The 21,087-nt window shown below is 34.9% G+C and overlaps 1 protein-coding gene across 1 annotated transcript; it reads left to right on the top strand.

Annotated features, from left to right (window-relative positions):
* The first annotated feature begins 77 nt into the window (after window positions 1-77).
* LOC132543633 (RNA-binding region-containing protein 3-like) lies at window positions 78-21,079 on the top strand. Its single transcript, XM_060207152.1, has 15 exons — window positions 78-123; window positions 770-910; window positions 2,854-2,901; window positions 3,423-3,529; window positions 3,870-3,974; window positions 4,668-4,779; window positions 5,615-5,683; window positions 7,251-7,345; window positions 8,161-8,414; window positions 10,918-10,973; window positions 12,333-12,438; window positions 14,176-14,270; window positions 15,680-15,738; window positions 16,159-16,291; window positions 19,571-21,079. Exons 2-15 carry the CDS (start codon window positions 779-781, stop codon window positions 19,601-19,603), a joined length of 1,404 nt encoding a protein of 467 aa, XP_060063135.1. The 5' UTR covers window positions 78-123; window positions 770-778; the 3' UTR covers window positions 19,604-21,079.
* Window positions 21,080-21,087: the final 8 nt, after the last annotated feature.

Here is a 21,087-nt window from a genome sequence, read left to right as displayed (position 1 = left end):
TAGTCAACTTTGCGTTTGTTTTGCGGGGACTTAAAGAGGGTTTGTTGAAAAGACAACTAATAATCTTGGTCATGTAAACGCTCTCCATTGTCGTGTCTGCAGTAAGAAGACGGCCTGCCATTGGTATGTATAGGAGAGGTTTCTTCACATCACTGACATTGGGCCATAGTGCATTTGTTATTGTTGCTTAGTTTATGCTCAAGAGAACAAGTGATTTCTGAGATACTTGATCTGAATAGCCTATTGGCAGAGTACTCGGTAGCTAACCGGCTAGTTAGAATGGAATATGTCTTCATATAAGAGTAAAGTAACGATATATATAGCAATAGGGCCTACTCAATATAAGTGGAAGGATTACACGGACACATATTTTAGCGTATAATGTAAATGGTATGTGTAATTTTCAATCAATTACAGAATTAATATTTTTCGATAATTTCTTGATATGAAAATATTTTCTAATGAATTGTTCTTTACTGAAATGCCTGTTAAATGTTTTGTGAGTAGAAATAGCACTGTACATTTTCTGTGTTTTTTATGTAGTTAAATGCCAGTGTAACATATATCTATTTACATCACAGTTCTTTAAGCTATAAGTAGACAGTCGTGTTTTTCCTTCTTAACATTTTCATAGCTTTTGCGTGATCAAAACATACAAATCTTTGTAAATGTAGATGAATTATTGAAAGATTTAATGAAGGTGTGAAATTTTGCAAATCACTTCATTTCATTTTAAAGATATTGACACTGTAATGATTTCAACTTTCAGGAAACAAACATGACAGGTAATTCAATGGACACATTGATTGTGCGTCATCTGCCAGGGGAACTCAGTCAAGCTGAGAAAGAGGACTTGTTGAGACATTTTGGAGCAGAAAATGTCAAGGTTATGGGAAACAGAGGGAGAATGGTAGGTACTATTTTGGAATATGGTAAGTAGTGTTATACACACAATCTAAATGTGATTGTGTTATGTGGACACTCCAGATCTGAGATGTATGAATTATACAGCTGCACTTTGTGACCAGGGGAGTTGAAAACAGTCACACTTTCACATTTTTATGAAAGGTTGAACTGATGGGCACAGGATGGGTGGATGATTAACTTGTTTTAAATAGAACATTGATCTTATATTTCTATACCACTATAATTATATACATTTTTTATTTCAACTTAAACAAAAAAATTAGAGTGACACACCCCAAGTCCAATTACATCTATACCTGAATATGAGAATGTGACATTACTTACTTGGATTTACCGAAATTTACATTACTGATGCCATTTATGTAGCAGAAGACACTTACCAGGATACTCTTTCAAAACTGAACACCTGGCTTATTCTCTTTATATTTTTTATATGAATCTCTTTTTGTTCTTATTTTGCTCTAGTTCTATTGAATTTGTGGTGGATTATAATTCTGTTGAAATGGTGTTATTTTCTTTGTTATCAGGTTTTTTTTTCCATTTTCTTAAACTTTCATTTTCTCATTCCTGTGGTAGATTCTTGAAAGCAGCCTAATTTGTAAACTGTTATGCATCAGATCCATTGACTTTGAGGTGCAATATTTACAGAACTATGCAAGACAAATATGCAAGTGAAAAATGTAGTGTTTCCATCAAAATGGAGTAAGAGACATAGCATTAATAAAAAATAATCAGACGATGAGAAATATATTTTTGCTGCCATTATATCCAGAGATCAACTTTTGTAAGGATCAGGTTTTCACTACTTATCTCATACTTATCCACAGATCAACATTTGACAGTTTAAATATGTTTTTGTTACACAATAGTTTTAGATCAGTACAGGATGGGTTTTTTTTTGTCATCTTTTTAATTTTCTATTATCACCATTTTTATTGTTTGATATTTCTATCTTAACTCAGATTTGTTCTATATGTGAGGATTACATTGTTGTTTTTATATGCTTCTCGAAAATCTTTCAGGACTGTTAGGGCCTGCAACCCCTTAATTACAGAGTTATTGCCCTTTGTTAATATTTTGTGTCTTGGGCATTACTTTGCTTGCATTTGAAGTAGGATAATGAAAAATAATGTATACATCAAACCTACAAAACCAAGGTGTAATGAAGCAAAGTCAGGGCCCATGGATCCACAGTTACAGTTATTGCCCTTTGTAAATATTTTGTGTTATAGGTATAGCTTTGCTTGCATTAAGACTAGGATTGTGAAACGTTTTTTGTACATTGTTCATACTTGGAAAATGTGCAATAAAACTAATTCAAGGCCTGCCACCCCTTAATTACGGAATTATTTCCCTTGTTGTTGATGTCTTCATTATAAGTTAATTGAAATTTCATATGATGGATGGTTGAGAGGAGAAAAGATAATAACATTTCATTTCAGAATGATTTTATTGTACAGTTCTTTCTACAAGATAATAACATGTGACTTCAGTTTCTGGTTTAATGTGTTTATTTTGTGACAACTTTTTTTTTGTAAACTATAAACTTTATTTATTTTACAACAATTGCAAAACAAGCTATTTTAACTTATACTAATCACTCTTGTTGGCCCGGATGTAAGCGCGTGAGGGGTCTTATTGTGGGAGGAAACCAGAGTACCCAGGGAAAACCCACGTGATCAAGCAGGTGACCCTTAACATTTCCAGGAGTAGAACCCAGGAAGGCTAGGTGAAAGGCGAGTGTGTTACCAGTGCACAACCTGACCACAACTCATAATATATTATTGAGTGAAACAAAAAAACTGTCAGTGGTGGATAAAGGACTTGTCTCCCCTCACAGAAAATGTGTTCTAAGAGATAAAATTGCTGTGGTCTAGGACAATATAAGTCAGTTACATAAACAGTAGTATATCTTATCTTTTGTAGAAATATACAGCCTTTGCTACTTTTAAGGACCATGCTTGTGCCAGGGAGGTAAGTAAAACATACTGGTATACTGTTAAGTGGTTAGTAAAGTTTGTGTTCATTCCAGAAATGACAAACATTGTAGTATAGTACACACATGAATATCTATTCAAATACATATGATTAAACAATTAAAATCAACATGGAAGTTCTCTTACGTTTTCAGACCCGTCAGCCTTCTTCAGTCGTTTGTTTTAACAACTTGGTAATGATGAAATCAATAGTAACAGCAGGAGAGGTAATTAAGGCATCACGGCACCAAATAATTACTATTACTTCTGTTACTATTCATTATATCATATTGTCGTTAACAAGTAATTTAAACAATCGCCTTAAGATGGCCGCTAGGTCTGAAAATGTAAGCAAATTGCCAAGTTGATTTAATCTTTTTAATTATCTTACAGATGCACAAGGTATTTACTAGTAAAATATATATATACTTAAAAACAATTAGCTACAATCCCGGATGTAATGTGTTGGTTGCATTGAATCTTAATAATTTTGGTAATTAATTTCATTTTTTTCTCAAGAGCCTATCACATCTGCATCAGCTGGAGGTTTTAGGAAGTAAGCTGGTTGTAGAATTTGCAAAAGAAAACCAGAGGAAAAATTTCCCGTCAGTTGTAGATGGCAGGGTGTATGTATTTACTCTTTTAACAGAAAGTTGTTATAAAACAATATTTAGCTGTAATTGACAAGAAATGAAAATGAGATATCACTTCTCTACGCTTTATGAATATATAGGTATATGAACTATTATAATACAGGATTGTCTGTTGTCTCTAGCAGGCGGTTTGGCATCTGTGAACAATCATATTTTCAAAAACTGTTTAAACCACTTCAGTTGACCTTTGTGTATCATAAGCAAAATGTCAATTCATACTGGAAGTCTCTCCTAGAAAATCATATTAAGGTCAAGGGGCTTCTGTTGTCACGTTTTCAGGCTTTCTTATGATTGATATGTTTGATGTCCACAGGAAGAAGGAAATGAATGAGGAGAAAAGTGACAAGAATGAAGATATGAAGGCTGATGTTATACAGACACCCCTACCATCTGTAGACAAGACATTTACAAAATGGAGGTAAAGTTACATAGTGTTTGGGCTTAGTGCAATCAGTTAATTTGAATCTCTTGTGCCCAGATTAATTTCCTTAAGATATACTTACCTAAAGCCTAGACCTGATTAATCTAGAAATATTGTTAAAGTTTTTTTTATATTGTTAAATGAAAATAATGTATAAAGTTCACAATTATTCCCCACTTATGTTAGTAAGAGGATAATGGTGCAATTCTACCTATTCTAAGTTACACTTAACTGTATGTATCAGACAAAACCCCTAAGCTTGGTTATATCCATGTCTATAACAGTAAGTGTTTTAGTAGAATTATCTACAAAATGCTATATCAATCTCCAGTAATAAGCCCACCACTCTACATTTAGTTTGCTTGACATATTGAAGGACAAAATCCAGCAATATCATATAATCACAAGGTAAGGTTGTATTGATCATTGATCCTCACTGAAGGCACAAATTTCACACTTTACTACATTTGATTTGAAGCAATAACTAAACATTTTCAGGATGTTACAGTTTCATACACTTTGCTGATCAGTGGTTGTTAGTATGTTTATTTGCACCCCTCTTTCCCTTTTCATCTAGATTAGTCACAATAAATCAGAGTTTAATGTTAACAAGATGTTCATCATGAACATGTACAAGAATGTTGTAGAGTACATTTTGCTTGTTTGTATTTTTTGATAATCTTTTTCCAGTCTTGAATATCCAAGAAATCCACGATTGAGCTATCTTTATCCTCCTCCTAATATGTCAATTATCAGCAACATAGCTAATGCTGTGGCAGCCTTCCCCAAACTGTATGTCCAGGTAAGAATCCTACTATGTGTACACGTTTGTGTATTTTATTAAGTCATAGAAGGTTTCAGTTGACTAATACCTATTTTGTGGATTTGCCATTTAACACAAAACAATATCTCATTAACAAAAACGTAAACATAAAGATTGACTAATGCATGACTTTTCTTTAAATTTTCATGTAGACAATTATCAATACATGTATTGTGTAGGTATATACAATGTATTTACATTGTACAGAGTATAAACCCTGTGTATTGTAGATGTTACCACAGAAATTAATTGATATTGTTATACCTGTATTGTAGATGTTACCACAGAAATTAATTGACATTGTTATACCTGTATTGTAGATGTTACCACAAAAATTGACTGACATTGTTATACCTGTATTGTAGATATTACCACGGAAATTGACTGACATTGTTATACCTGTATTGTAGATGTTACCACAAAAATTGACTGACATTGTTATACCTGTATTGTAGATGTTACCACAGAAATTGACTGACATTGTTATACCTGTATTGTAGATGTTACCACAGAAATTGACTGACATTGTTATACCTGTATTGTAGATGTTACCACAGAAATTGACTGACATTGTTATACCTGTATTGTAGATGTTACCACAGAAATTGACTGACATTGTTATACCTGTATTGTAGATGTTACCACAGAAATTGACTGACATTGTTATACCTGTATTGTAGATATTACCACAAAAATTGATTGATATACATTTATTTGTTTTGCTTGTACATTTACAGTGTAAAAATTCAATACAATTGATTTGTGTTTTAAAACTAAATGTTTAACTGATTTTTATTCTATGGGTTTCTTCCAGGTTTTGCATCTGATGAACAAGATGAATCTCCCCTCTCCATTCGGGCCTCTCACTGCTCAGCCGCCTCTGGTAAACCTTCATTAAGTCACTGACATTGGGCTAAAAAAACTCGGAATAAAAAGTTCAAATTTGAAATATAGATCACATGTGGTCGTCATTCATCCATTTGTCCTTAAAAAAATTCCTGTTATGGTTGTTTCTTGAGAAATACTGGAAGGATCATTTTTAATTTCTTATGTAGATTTCCCTTGGCCCCTAGTTGTGCATCATCCCATTTTTGCACTGATTCAAAAAACAACATGGCCAACTTGTGGCCATCTTGGATTTTGATATTTAGAGATAGTTATCATTACTTCTTGATAAGTGCTTGATGAATCATTCTCAAACTTCAAGATTATGTACGTTCCGCTTGGTCCCTAGATGTACCTTTCTGTTGTTGGGACTTGGCTGACAAGCGGCCATCTTGGATTATGACTCTGAAAGTGCCTGATGGATCATTCTCAGATTTTATATGTACCCGGTTAGATTTCCCTTAGTCCCTAGATTTGCCCTTTTGAATTTGAATCCGATCAGAAAATAAAATGGCTGACAGGCAGTCATTTTGAATTGACAATGTAAGTTTGTTGTAGCTATTTCATGAGAAGTACAGGATGAATTTGTGTGAAATTTCATAAGTAGTTCCCCTTGGTCCCTTGTTGTGGCCTTTTTATTTTGGCACTGTCAGAAAAACAATATATGGACATGTGAGTATTGCATTTTTAATGGCAGTTGAAGATAAGTATTGCTATTTCTCAAGAGAAATTCATAAATTTAATAGAATGAACAACAAGTAAGAGGAAAGATGAAAAAAGATCCCACTTCTAAAGACCAATTTAATGAAGATCAAACATTGAACGGTGGATAATGTAAATTTAACATTCTTTCGTATGTGATTTACTTTTTGTGAATTTCATAATTCAAGCCAGTTCACAAAAATTATTTTCCACTTGGTAAGACAAGAAGGATGATAAAAATTGGTTTGATTATATCATGTTATTAATTGGCAGATATCATATTTGCCAGGCAATTAGGCAAAGGTCTCCGATATTGGGTATGTTAGTTACTAATAGTACAGTCTGTTATGTTATCAATGCTGCAAACTTGTGATGTGGAAATCAAATCATGAAAATGAATACAAAAATTTGAAGTGGTTTATGGTAATCCACTCATCATTCAATAAGACATTTGGGTTAGGATCCTTGTTCAGATCATTGGCTTCATGTCTGACTCTCCCTGTTGTCCTGTTCAGATTCTTTTTTGTGCTTCCGTTAAAGCTATTATTAATTATAAACAGTGATAGTTGAGAAAATGCTGCCAATATGTACTGGTTTTCAAACCTTGAATTATATTCCTCAACATCATTGGTTTCCTGATCAGTTCATTCCTCTTTTTATGTGTTTCTAGATATAAGGATTTACAAGACTGACAGATTCTTTAAACAGACAAAGCAGTGTCATTGGTAACCAAAATCTAATTCATCAATAAACTCAGTTATTTCTTTGGTTAATTTACATAACTGTTGATTATCAGAAAGTATTACATATTAATTTTAATGTCAACAGTATAAATGAGGACAATGTAATCTTATATTTGTCAGGGCCATGAACAGCCAACTCAGCCACCGGAGCTCCAGCATGTGAAGGAGGTCAGTTCTGAGGAATCTGAAATAGAGAGTGATGAGGACACAAAGAGGTATTTAGTTATGTATAATATTAACAGTGATGTTTGTTTCATTAATCATTTTAAAGTCTAAAAAACCCTGCTTGAAACTGTTGAAATTTGTAAAATTCTATGAAAGATGTTGGTCTATATAATATATTATGATGTACCATTTTAATCTTTTGTGATGATATACCCATTTATGATTTTTAGCATTTGTCTTTTACCTTTTAGTTTGTTTGATGTTATTTCCTTTTGGGTCACTGTGTTTCACCAGTTGATAGACCTAATGACCTTTTATGTGTTTACGGGCCATTTAAAATGTCATAATAATAATATTATAAATAATTTCTGACTAAAATCCTAAATATTCCTTCTTAATTTTTAGAAACTTTTGTAAGAATAATTTTTCAGTGGAATACATTAATTCCTAATAGGCCTCTAACTTATCAGCTAAACAACCTACGAATGCTTCCGAAATTTTAGATTGTAGGATTTTTTACACCTCTTAAGTTTTTATGGGTTTTTTCATAAATGATAAGATTGTATCATCTACGTATATATTGCAGCAGTTCCCAAATGGTTCGACCATGCACTTTTGACAGTTTTTTTCTTTAGAGATCTCCTTACACTGTTAAACTTAAATGTACACAGCATGATTACAGACTTTCCCATTCAGTACCCTGAGTTGTAGTCCCATTATTAGAAGAAAAGATCTTCAGCTCTTTCTTTAAATTTTTCATAAAGTTCTAAAATTCTATCATTATGCATTTTAGTATCAGATTAATTGTTGCAATACAGATGTAATATCCTTTATAATAACTTAGAAATGGATATTAATTACTCAGATCCATTTTTGGCCAACAAGCTTCTAAAAGACCAAGAACTACATCATCCAAGTCATTCAAACCAAACAAGGTTCCAAGACTGATCCTGGAGACAGAAACGCCACACCCAAAACCCACAGGGCCAGTATTATCAGCAAAAGATGTGTTTGAACAAACCAATCAACCAGGAGTTAAAAAGATTCAGCTCAAGATTCCAGACGCAGTTGTAGCAACAACTGTACAACCAATCACAGACCAGGATGTACGGGATAAAGGTATCTTTAGGACCAAAGGGAGATGGTTTTCTGTGAAATTCAGGATGTACCAGATATAGGTATCTTTAGGACCAAAGGGAGATGGTTTTCTGTGAAATTCAGGATGTACCAGATATAGGTATCTTTAGGACCAGAGGGAGATGGTTTTCTATAAAACTCAGGATGTACCAGATAAAGGTATCTTTAGGACCAGAGGGAGGTGGTTTTCTGTGAAATTCAGGATGTACCAGATATAGGTATCTTTAGGACCAGAGGGAGATGGTTTTCTATAAAACTCAGGATGTAGCAGAAAACATTCTATGTAGGACCAGAGGGAGATGGTTTTCTATAAAACTCAGGATGTACCAGATATAGGTATCTATAGGACCAGAGGGAGATAGTTTTCTATAAAACTCAGGATGTAGCAGAAAACATTCTATGTAGGACCAGAGGGAGATGGTTTTCTATAAAACTCAGGATGTAGCAGAAAACATTCTATGTAGGACCAGAGGGAGATAGTTTTCTATAAAACTCAGGATGTACCAGATATAAGTATCTATAGGACCAGAGGGAGACAGTTTTCTATAAAACTCAGGATGTAGCAGAAAACATTCTATGTAGGACCAGAGGGAGATGGTTTTCTATAAAACTCAGGATGTAGCAGAAAACATTCTATGTAGGACCAGAGGGAGATAGTTTTCTATAAAACTCAGGATGTACCAGATATAAGTATCTATAGGACCAGAGGGAGACAGTTTTCTATAAAACTCAGGATGTAGCAGAAAACATTCTATGTAGGACCAGAGGGAGATGGTTTTCTATAAAACTCAGGATGTAGCAGAAAACATTCTATGTAGGACCAGAGGGAGATAGTTTTCTATAAAACTCAGGATGTACCAGATATAAGTATCTATAGGACCAGAGGGAGACAGTTTTCTATAAATCTCAGGATGTAGCAGAAAACATTCTATGTAGGACCAGAGGGAGATGGTTTTCTATAAAACTCAGGATGTAGCAGAAAACATTCTATGTAGGACCAGAGGGAGATAGTTTTCTATAAAACTCAGGATGTACCAGATATAGGTATCTATAGGACCAGAGGGAGGTGGTTTTCTGTGAAATTCAGGATGTACCAGATAAAGGTATCTTTAGGACCAGAGGGAGGTGGTTTTCTATAAAACTCAGGATGAACCAGATAAAGGTATCTTTAGGACCAGAGGGAGATAGTTTTCTATAAAACGCAGAATGTACCAGATAAAGGTATCTATAGGACCAGAGGGAGGTGGTTTTCTATAAAACTCAGGATGAACCAGATAAAGGTATCTTTAGGACCAGAGGGAGATAGTTTTCTATAAAACGCAGCATGTACCAGATAAAGGTATCTATAGGACCAGAGAGAGGTGGTTTTCTATAAAACTCAGGATGAACCAGATAAAGGTATCTACACAGTTGTAGGCTTGAATGCAAATCTATCATGCTAGGTATGGATGTGACTTTTATTTACTGTAGCTGTAGGAACAGGCAAATTTTGTTCTCCCTTTTTTTTATATGTTCATTGTTGTGTCGCCTGCAGAGCTGGCGGACACTTAGGGATCACTTTGTCTGTCGTCACGCGCATCGTCGTTGGCGGTGTCCGTACAAAAATTTTCCGGACTTTTTTTCGGTAATGCTTTGAGTTATCAAAATGAAATTTGGCATATGGCTTTTTGTTGCAAGGGTACAGATTAAGTTCGATTCCCTGCTGTCTGTGCCCTTTTTGGCAGAGTTTTGCCAATTTCAACTTAGAAAATTTCCTGGGAATATTGTTTTTCCAGACTTTTTTGGCTTATGCTTTGAGTTATCAAAATGAAATTTGGTATATGGCTTCTTATTGCAAGGGTACAGATAAGTTTTGATTCTTGGCTGTCTGTGACCCTTCTTTGCAGAGTTATGCCTCTTCGAAAATTCCTCGAGAATATGGTTTTTCGTACTTTTCTTGGTTATGCTTCGAATTATGAAAATGCAATTTTGTATATGAGTTCTTGGTCAAAAGTTACGTACCGAGTTCGCTTCTTGGCAGTCTGTAACCCTTCTTGGCAGTGATATGTCCCTTTGAACTTAGAAAATTTCTCAGGAATATTGCTTTGCACAGTTTTCCCTTTAAGCTTCAAGTTATAGAAATGAAATTTGGTATTACAACTTTATGGTTGATCGTTGCACATCCAGTTCAATTTCTGGGTGACCGTGACACTTTATGCAGTCGACACATACAGTTCCGAGGATCTCTTGTGTATCCTTACATCTCGATTTGGTCGACAAAATGGTATTCATTGTTGTTTTATTTACCTAGGGAAAATTTAAACATTACATTTAATATCATTGATCGTAATTAGAATTCATGTTTAAGAGAATCCTGTCACTCCTTATTCTGAAAGAATTACAATTTAATTAAAAAGTTGTTTTTGAAATAATCTGATAGTTCTCCTTTACAAATAATTTAGAGTTTAAAGCAAAAATGTGTTTTTTTTCTTGTTTTCATTTTTAGAAACAACTCACAAAGATGATGGAAGTGGATTTGGAAAGATAGCTCCCTCAGAAAAGGTTGGTCATGTTTTCTTGATTTTGAATGTACATCTTCATCCGATGATTTTACCCGAAGCGGATATTTAGGGTTAAGGTTAACCATAACATAATTACATCAATAGATAAGGTTTGATTTTCAATATATTCCTTAGTGATGTCTTTATGGAGATACAGTCAAACTTCTATGAATCAAACTTTGATAATTCAAATTTCTTGATGTATTGTTTTTTGTCCAGTCCCAAATTTTATTTCTATAAATTACTACTAACTTACCCTCTTATGAATCAAAGTTTTATAAATCAAAATTTTTGATGTACCAAAGTTTTTTCACAGACCGTAAGCTATAGTAACATAGTCATTGATACCACCTCATGATTCAAACAAAACATTTACCTGCACTGTACAGGTATTTTCACCCCGAGACAAAAAATTCAATGAAGAGTGCTACCAGACAAAAGGATTACGATAGCCCGCTATTATTAGCTCAGTGTTACGAGGTTGATTAATGACTGAACACAGATTAAAGTTTAATTGCTTGCTTACAAGTCATGATATTTAATCAAAGATAAAGGGACGTCGTGTGATGTTCACCGTCGCCATTGTGGTAATGGCATGTAGCTAGTAAGGTCTTATTTACAGAATTTTGAAAACAATCGGAGGGAATCTTATCACTTGTTTGATGATTTCACTCATTCCCAAACTGTCACTTTTTAGATTTAAGCATAAAAGCGTGAGAAACACAATGGTTTATTTATCAATCTTATGTTGTTCAATTGATTCAGTCTAACCATCGTCAGAACATCGACAAACACTTTTCTTCGACCAAGTATGTCTGATGTTAGTACTGCTGTTTCTGGACAGAATATATTATAATTTGCTTTCTTTCAAATGCATTAGTGCCTATAACGTTTATGTACCAGCCTAAAACTGATTACTGTATCACTTGAAGACCACTTTAATGCTTTGTATTGTTGCATTTAAAATCAACCCGTAAAATGCATATATTGTGTGACATGATGGAACAATTTTTGTCAATTTCTGTTTAAAGTTATATTTTTTTTCATGAATGAAAATAATTCATTTAAAGATAAAAATGCATCTTTTCATTTAATCTTGTGTTTTGGTATTTATTGTATTTGTAGAGGTAGAAATATTGTGTCATTAACAATGTATAGCCACAGACATTAAAACACCAATATAACCCACCACGAATGATTTAAAGTGTAGATGTATCAGAAGATTTCTTTGTAGTCCCTTCAACATGGAAACATCAAAGATCTCTTTCACCCAATGTATAATTACTAAACTTATTAATCAGAGACTCTTAGATGTCTATCTTTAAATCTGTGTCAGTGATTCAATTCTACACTGTTTCAGCCAATTGAAGCTATAGAACTAAAGGACTCAAGCCTTCCTTATACAGTAGACCCAAGTCTCTTCCTAACCACTGAACAACTCCACAATGGTCGAATCTCCACTACAGGTCGGTATATATGATTCATGGTAGGGTTGTACAGGTACACAAAAGAAAAACTGAAATCATTAGGGAGTATTAATAAATGTATTCTTGTTGTTAAGATGGTGTATCGTAGGAATAGATTGAAACTGAGAAGAATCTTCCATCAATTTCTGATTGATGCACATGTTTATGACAAGGTCTACAGCTTATAGTAATTTTTCTGGAAAACAAATTGCACAAAGGAAAGATTTTTTGCTGACAACAGGAATCATGTACAGGATGTGACAACAACGTAATTATGTACAGGATGTGACAACAACGTAATTCTGTACAGGATGTGACAAAAACGTAATTATGTACAGGATGTGTCAACAACGTAATTATGTACAGGATGTGACAACAACGTAATTATGTATAGTGTATTACAACAACGTAATTATGTACAGGATGTGACAACAACGTAATTCTGTATAGGATGTGACACCATGTAATTATGTAAACGTAATTATGTACAGTATGTGACAACAACGTAATTATGTACAGTATATAACAACAATGTAATTATGTACAGGATGTGACAACAATGTAATTATGTACAGGATGTGACACCACGTAATTATGTAAACGTAATTATGTACAGTATATAACAACAATGTAATTATGTACAGTATGTTACAACAATATAACTATGTACAATATGTTACAACAACGTAATTATGTACAGTATATTACAACAACGTAATTATTTACAGGATGTGACAACAACGTAATTATGTACAGTATATAACAAAGTAATTTTGTGAAGTATGTTACAACAATGTAATTATGTACAGTATATAACAACAACGTAATTATGTACAGTATATAACAACAACGTAATTATGTACAGGATGTGACAACAATGTAATTATTTACAGAATGTGACAACAATGTAATTATGTACAGTATATAACAAAGTAATTTTGTAAAGTATGTTACAACAACATAATTATGTACAGTATATAACAACAATGTAATTATGTACAGTATGTTATAACAACGTAATTATGTACAGTATATAACAAAAATGTAATTATGTACAGGATGTGACAACAATGTAATTATTTACAGTATATAACAAAAATGTAATTATGTACAGGATGTGACAACAATGTTATTATGTACAGTATATAACAACAATGTAATTATGTACAGTATGTTATAACAACGTAATTATGTACAGGATATTCCAACAAGGTAATTATGTACAGGATGCTACAACAACATAATAATGTACAGTATGTTATAACTACGTAATTATGTACAGTATATAACAACAACGTAATTATTTACAGGATGTGACAACAATGTAATTATGTACAGTATATAACAACAATGTAGTTATGTACAGTATGTTACAACGTAATTATGTACAGGATATTCCAACAAGGTAATTATGTACAGGATGTGACAACTGCATAATTATGTACAGTATATAACAACAATGTAATTATGTACAGTATGTTATAACAACGTAATTATGTACAGTATATAACAACAATGTAATTATGTACAGTATATAACAACAATCTAATTATGTACAGTATGTTACAACGTAATTATGTACAGTATGTTATAACTACGTAATTATGTACAGTATATAACAACAACGTAATTATGTACAAGATGTTCCAACAAAGTAATTACAGGATGTTGTCAAGATGACAGGAAAGTAATTATGTCATAAATGGGTTTTTTTTTATTCAATTTTGTTTTTTTCAGAGATGAAGAACTTCTCGGTGTTTAAGCGATATGATGCTGGTGAGCCAACAACAAGACTTTACATAAAAAATCTGGCGAAGCACACGACAGAACAGGTATTGTCATGGAGACACAATTTTAATTTATAGGTATAATCCAGGAGACTCAATATTAACTCATAGGTATCATCAAGGAGACTCAATATTTACTCATAGGTATCGTCCAGGAGACTCAATATTAACTCATAGGTATCGTCAAGGAGACTCAATATTAACTACTAAAGTATTGTCCAGGAGACTCAATATTAACTCATAGGTATCATCAAGGAGACTCAATATTAACTCATAGGTATCATCAAGGAGACTCAATATTAACTCATAGTTATTGTCCAGGAGACTCAGTATTAACACATAGGTGTTGTCAATGTGACTCAATATTAACTCAAAGGTATCATCAAGGAGACTCAATATTAACTCATTGGTATCATCAAGGAGACTCAATATTAACTCGTAGGTGTTGTGAAGGTGACTCAATATTAACTTGAAGGTATCATCAAGGAGACTCAATATTAACTCATATGTGTCATCGAGGAGACTCAATTTTAACTCGTAGGTTTCATCAAGGAGACTCAGTATTAATTCAAAGGTATCGTCCAGGAGATTCAATATTAACTCATAGGTGTTGTCAAGGTGACTCAATATTAACTCATTTTGTCAAGGCCGCACTTGTATAAAACATCTCAACTTGAGATTTCCTCAAGCCCAGATTTTCCTCAGCTACTATCTCCTTGGAAATATCTTGCATGAAAATTCCTCAAGGAATTTCAGGACATCCTAGCCGATGACTTCCTCCTGTTCCTTGAGAAAATTTTACACAATCCGTATTTGAGGAGATATCAGCTGAGGAAAATCTCGACTGAAGGAAATCTCAAGTTGAGATGTTTTATACAAGTGGGGCAAGGTGACTCAATATTAACTCATTAACCCAAATAGCATAATTAACTTCATGAAGTCAATGACAGAACAGGTTAATTACACTCGTAATTTAAAATGTTTTGTTTATAAAATGCCTCATTTGACCAACCTTATTGTGCAGACATTCATTATATATACATTATAGATGTAAACATTAAATGGACTTTTCTTTCTGTCTTGGCAATTAATCATCTAAAATCTTAACTGTTAGAATGGAAATTTTATTTTCATTACTTCTGTATTACTCTCATTCTTCTGTTTAATTGTAAACAAAAAATATACACTCAGGTTAATCTTACATGTTATGTTTGTATTTTGTATGTAAGCAAACCACTTCCCACTCTCTGAGGTGGGAGACTTTATACAATAAGACTAATAAATAAAGGGTGTAGTGTTATTTTGAATGTAGGATTTATTCCAACCTTTTGCTTGTTTTCTGTATGTAGGATTTATTCCAACCTTTTGCTTGTTTACTGTATGTAGGATTTATTCCAACCTTTTGCTTGTTTACTCTATGTAGGATTTATTCTAACCTTTTACTTGTTTTTCAGGATATTGTCAATCTCTACGGACAGTACATAAACTGGCATTCAGAACTTCATAAAAACATGTAAGTGAATATCGTACATATCATAATAACAATCAGTAACCCCAAGCATTTAAACTTTTATCTGAAATTTAAATTTTATGTATACAATTTGAATACCATTTTGTAGAAACGAAATTAATCCTCCTCCTCCTCCTCCTTTTCACCATCCTCTTCTATGGAACATACTCTTCTTTGGCCTGAATTAACCCTCCTCCTTCTCGTAAACTAAAATTCTGGTGTGATTGATAGTGATACAGACTCTACCATGTTAAATGAAATGTAGGATCAGACCATCAATAATCTTCAGTCTCAAAAAAAAGTCACAGGTAAAAATCTCTCTTTTAATTGTCAGTTACTGTTAGAACACATTGATTGTTCAGTACTATTTCTAGCTCATGAGGATATCTGTGTACATTATGTTACAATAATTTGGATCTACAGGTTTGATGTAAGACTTATGAAGGAAGGTCGTATGAAGGGTCAAGCATTTGTGACATTTCCCACAGAAGAGGCAGCGAGTCGTGCACTTACAGACACCAATGGTTACGTTATCAACACTAAACCCATGGTGGTTGTATCCTTTGTGGTTATAAATAGTAGCTGCTGGTGATTAAAACAAGGTATTGTGTATAGCAACAAAGATTTCTTCTGCGTTTGAGTCATCTGTGAACATGGCTAAATATTATATTTTACAAAATTATCTTTCAGTGTATAGGTCAAAGTCATTTGAATGATTTATCACCTCAGCAATGAAATAAGTATATATGTGGGGAGGAGGGGACATACTGGAATCGTCTCCAACAAATATATCTGTCTGTAGACAGGATTTCATGTTAATATGGTGTTGATGGGGAGGAGGGGACGTACTGGAATTGTCTCCAACAAATATATCTGTCTGTAGACAGGATTTCATGTTAATATGGTGTTGATGGGGAGGAGGGGACATACTGGAATTGTCTCCAACAAATATATCTGTCTGTAGACAGGATTTCATGTTAATATGGTGTTGATGGGGAGGAGGGGACATACTGGAATTGTCTCCAACAAATATATCTGTCTGTAGACAGGATTTCATGTTAATATGGTGTTGATGGGGAGGAGGGGACATACTGGAATTGTCTCCAACAAATATATCTGTCTGTAGACAGGATTTCATGTTAATATGGTGTTGAGGGGTGTTGAGGAGGGGACATACTATATCTGGAATTTCGTCTCCAACAAATATATCTGTCTGTAGACAGGATTTCATGTTAATATGGTGTTGAGGGGAGAGGAGGGGACATATCTGTCTGTAGAATTTCGTCTCCAACAAATATATCTGTCTGTAGACAGGATTTCATGTTAATATGGTGTTGATGGGGAGGAGGGGACATACTGGGTCTCCAACGTATCTGTCTGTAGACAGGATTTCATGTTAATATGGTGTTGATGGGGAGGAGGGGACGTACTCCAACAAATATCTCTGTCTGTAGACAGGATTTCATGTTAATATGGTGTTGATGGGGAGGAGGGGACGTACTGGAATTGTCTCCAACAAATATATCTGTCTGTAGACAGGATTTCATGTTAATATGGTGTTGAGGGGGAGGAGGGGACGTACTGGAATCGTCTCCAACAAATATATCTGTCTGTAGACAGGATTTCATGTTAATATGGTGTTGATGGGGAGGAGGGGACATACTGGAATCGTCTCCAACAAATATATCTGTCTGTAGACAGGATTTCATGTTAATATGGTGTTGAGGGGGAGGAGGGGACGTACTGGAATCGTCTCCAACAAATATATCTGTCTGTAGACAGGATTTCATGTTAATATGGTGTTGATGGGGAGGAGGGGACATACTGGAATCGTCTCCAACAAATATATCTGTCTGTAGACAGGATTTCATGTGGTAATAAAGTGCATATGAGGAGGAGGGGGCGCTAATGTATTGTATATGGGGAGGAGGGGACGCTAATGTATTGTATATGGGGAGGAGGGGACATACTGGAATCGTCTCCAACAAATATATCTGTCTGTAGACAGGATTTCATGTTAATATGGTGTTGAGGGGGAGGAGGGGACGTACTGGAATTGTCTCCAACAAATATCTCTGTCTGTAGACAGGATTTCATGTGGTAATAAAGTGCATATGAGGAGGAGGGGGCGCTAATGTATTGTATATGGGGAGGAGGGGACGCTAATGTATTGTATATGGGGAGGAGGGGACATACTGGAATCGTCTCCAACAAATATATCTGTCTGTAGACAGGATTTCATGTTAATATGGTGTTGATGGGGAGGAGGGGACATACTGGAATTGTCTCCAACAAATATCTCTGTCTGAAGACAGGATTTCATGTGGTAATAAAGTGCATATGAGGAGGAGGGGGCGCTAATGTATTGTATATGGGGAGGAGGGGACGCTAATGTATTGTATATGGGGAGGAGGGGACGCTAATGTATTGTATATGGGGAGGAGGGGACATACTGGAATCATCTCCAACAAATATATCTGTCTGTAGACAGGATTTCATGTTAATATGGTGTTGATGGGGAGGAGGGGACGTACTGGAATTGTCTCCAACATATATTTCTGTCTGTAGACAGGATATCATGTGGTAATGTAGTGCATATGAGGAGGAGGGGGCGCTAATGTATTGTATATGGGGAGGAGGGGACGTTAATGTATTGTATATGGGGAGGAGGGGACATACTGGAATCGTTTCCAACAAATATCTCTGTCTGTAGACAGGAATTCATGTGGTAATATAGTGCATATGGGGAGGAGGGGGCGCTAATGTAGTGCATATGGGGAGAAGGGGACACTAATATAATGTTTATGGGGAGGAGGGGGCGCTAATGTAGTGCATATGAGAAGAAGGGGACACTAATGTATTGTATATGGGGAGAAGGGGACACTAATATAGTGCATATGGGGAGAAGGGGACACTAATGTATTGTATATGGGGAGGAGGGGACACTAATGTAGTGTATATGGGGAGGAGGGGGCACTGCTGTAGTGTATATGGGGAGGAGGGAACACTAATGTATTGTATATGGGGAGGAGGGGACACTAATAATATATTGTATATGGGGAGGAGGGGGCACTGATGTAGTTTATATGGGGAGGAGTGGATGCTAATGTAGTGTATATGGGGAGGAGGGGGCACTGATGTAATGTATATGGGGAGGAGGAGGCACTAATGTATTGTATATGGGGAGGAGGGGACACTAATGTATTGTATATGGGGAGGAGGGGACACTAATGTAGTGCATATGGGGAGGAGGGGGCACTAATTTAGTGTATATGGGGAGGAGGGGGTGCTAATGTAGTGTATATGGGGAGGAAGGGGTGCTAATGTAGTGTATATGGGGAGGAGGGGGCACTAATGTAGTGTATATGAGGAGGAGGGGCGCTAATGTAGTGTATATGGGGAGGAAGGCGCGCTAATGTAGTGTATATGGGGAGGAGGGGGCACTAATGTAGTGTATATGGGGAGGAGGGGGCACTAATGTAGTGTAAACTTTGGCCTATAAGTATGTTGAATCCATCAGCAGCAATTTATGAATGCACTCATTAATGTTAAACAGCAGGTGAAAAGTTACCAGTATACTTAATAATGATGTTTAATATATCTACTTGCAAAGAAATTAAATAATTGCACGCTTAAAATAGGAAAGTTTTGTTCAAAGACTTTCAGTGAAAATCTGAGGTTATTAAGATAATTATATTACATACAATTATGGTATTAAATTAACATCTGAATCAAATTCTTGGTTATCAAAACTATAATTCATTAATACCTTATATGGCAAAACATTTTGTAAATAACTTCACCCATTAAAAAAGTTTCTTAACTCTGTGTCCAGCAATTTGCAAGATCAGCGAAGGCTAAAGACTGAGGCGAGATACATGTGATGAACAGATAAAAAGAATTCCAAGTTATTGGGAATAAAGTCCTGATGAGAAGGAATACTGGAGTGATTAAGGATGACCAGACCAAGTACAAGCTGTGATTTAATGACATACAGGTGTAAACCTACCTCACCTGTATGTAAAGAAGACACCAATTTCAGAATGATTAGCAGCAATAGACATAAACTTAGTAATTTACAAGGACTAAGGAATACTAGGAGGCTAAGAAATGTTTCCTGGTGTCTAAGGACATGAATATGATAAACCTTGAGGATTAACAAACAGTTCTAGTCTAAGAGGTGTTTCCTGGTGTCTAAGGACATGAATATGGTAAAACCTTGAGGAGTAACAAACAGTACTAGTCTAAGAGGTGTTTCCTGGTGTCTAAGGACATGAATATGGTAAAACCTTGAGGAGTAACAAACAGTACTAGTCTAAGAGGTGTTTCCTGGTGTCTAAGGACATGAATATGGTAAAACCTTGAGGAGTAACAAACAGTACTAGTCTAAGAGGTGTTTCCTGGTGTCTAAGGACATGAATATGGTAAAACCTTGAGGAGTAACAAACAGTACTAGTCTAAGAGGTGTTTCCTGGTGTCTAAGGACATGAATATGGTAAAACCTTGAGGAGTAACAAACAGTACTAGTCTAAGAGGTGTTTCCTGGTGTCTAAGGACATGAATATGGTAAAACCTTGAGGAGTAACAAACAGTACTAGTCTAAGAGGTGTTTCCTGGTGTCTAAGGACATGAATATGGTAAAACCTTGAGGAGTAACAAACAGTACTAGTCTAAGAGGTGTTTCCTGGTGTCTAAGGACATGAATATGGTAAAACCTTGAGGAGTAACAAACAGTACTAGTCTAAGAGGTGTTTCCTGGTGTCTAAGGACATGAATATGGTAAAACCTTGAGGAGTAACAAACAGTACTAGTCTAAGAGGTGTTTCCTGGTGTCTAAGGACATGAATATGGTAAAACCTTGAGGAGTAACAAACAGTACTAGTCTAAGAGGTGTTTCCTGGTGTCTAAGGACATGAATATGGTAAAACCTTGAGGAGTAACAAACAGTACTAGTCTAAGAGGTGTTTCCTGGTGTCTAAGGACATGAATATGGTAAAACCTTGAGGAGTAACAACACATGAACACTAAGTCTTTTTGAACAGTACTATAGATGATATCTAAGGGTTTTAGCAATGCTGTAGGTGACCAAGGATGTGACCATAGTAACATCCAAATAGAAACAGATAGTGCATGACAATGTAGACAGACTTCCATGAAGTGAAAGAGGATCAATTATCTATGATGATGTTCATGATATATACCTGGTGAAATAAGACTGTTTCCCATCACCTATAAACATCTGAGATCTGTTTCAAAATGCATAACTTCATTTTATTTAAATCAGAATAAAAGGTTTATGCTATGTCAGCTACAATTAAAAACAAGCTAAAGTAGCTTTTGATGTATCGTGAA

This window comes from Ylistrum balloti, unplaced genomic scaffold (assembly GCF_031769215.1).
Source record: "Ylistrum balloti isolate Yb309-2 unplaced genomic scaffold, AGI_CSIRO_Ybal_v1 Utg369582, whole genome shotgun sequence".
NCBI classification, from domain to species: Eukaryota; Metazoa; Mollusca; class Bivalvia; order Pectinida; family Pectinidae; genus Ylistrum; species Ylistrum balloti.
The sequence above is the reverse complement of the archived record's forward strand: the minus strand, read 5'-3'. Positions and strand labels throughout refer to the sequence as shown.

Bases quoted from the DNA above. Each gene is read 5' to 3' on its own strand.
- LOC132543633 (XM_060207152.1), top strand. From the start codon at position 779: ATGACAGGTAATTCAATGGACACATTGATTGTGCGTCATCTGCCAGGG. The intron at 3,530-3,869 runs GTATGTATTTAC...TGATGTCCACAG, and splicing joins TCAGTTGTAGATGGCAGGGT to GAAGAAGGAAATGAATGAGG. The intron at 15,739-16,158 runs GTAAGTGAATAT...TTGGATCTACAG, and splicing joins TCAGAACTTCATAAAAACAT to GTTTGATGTAAGACTTATGA.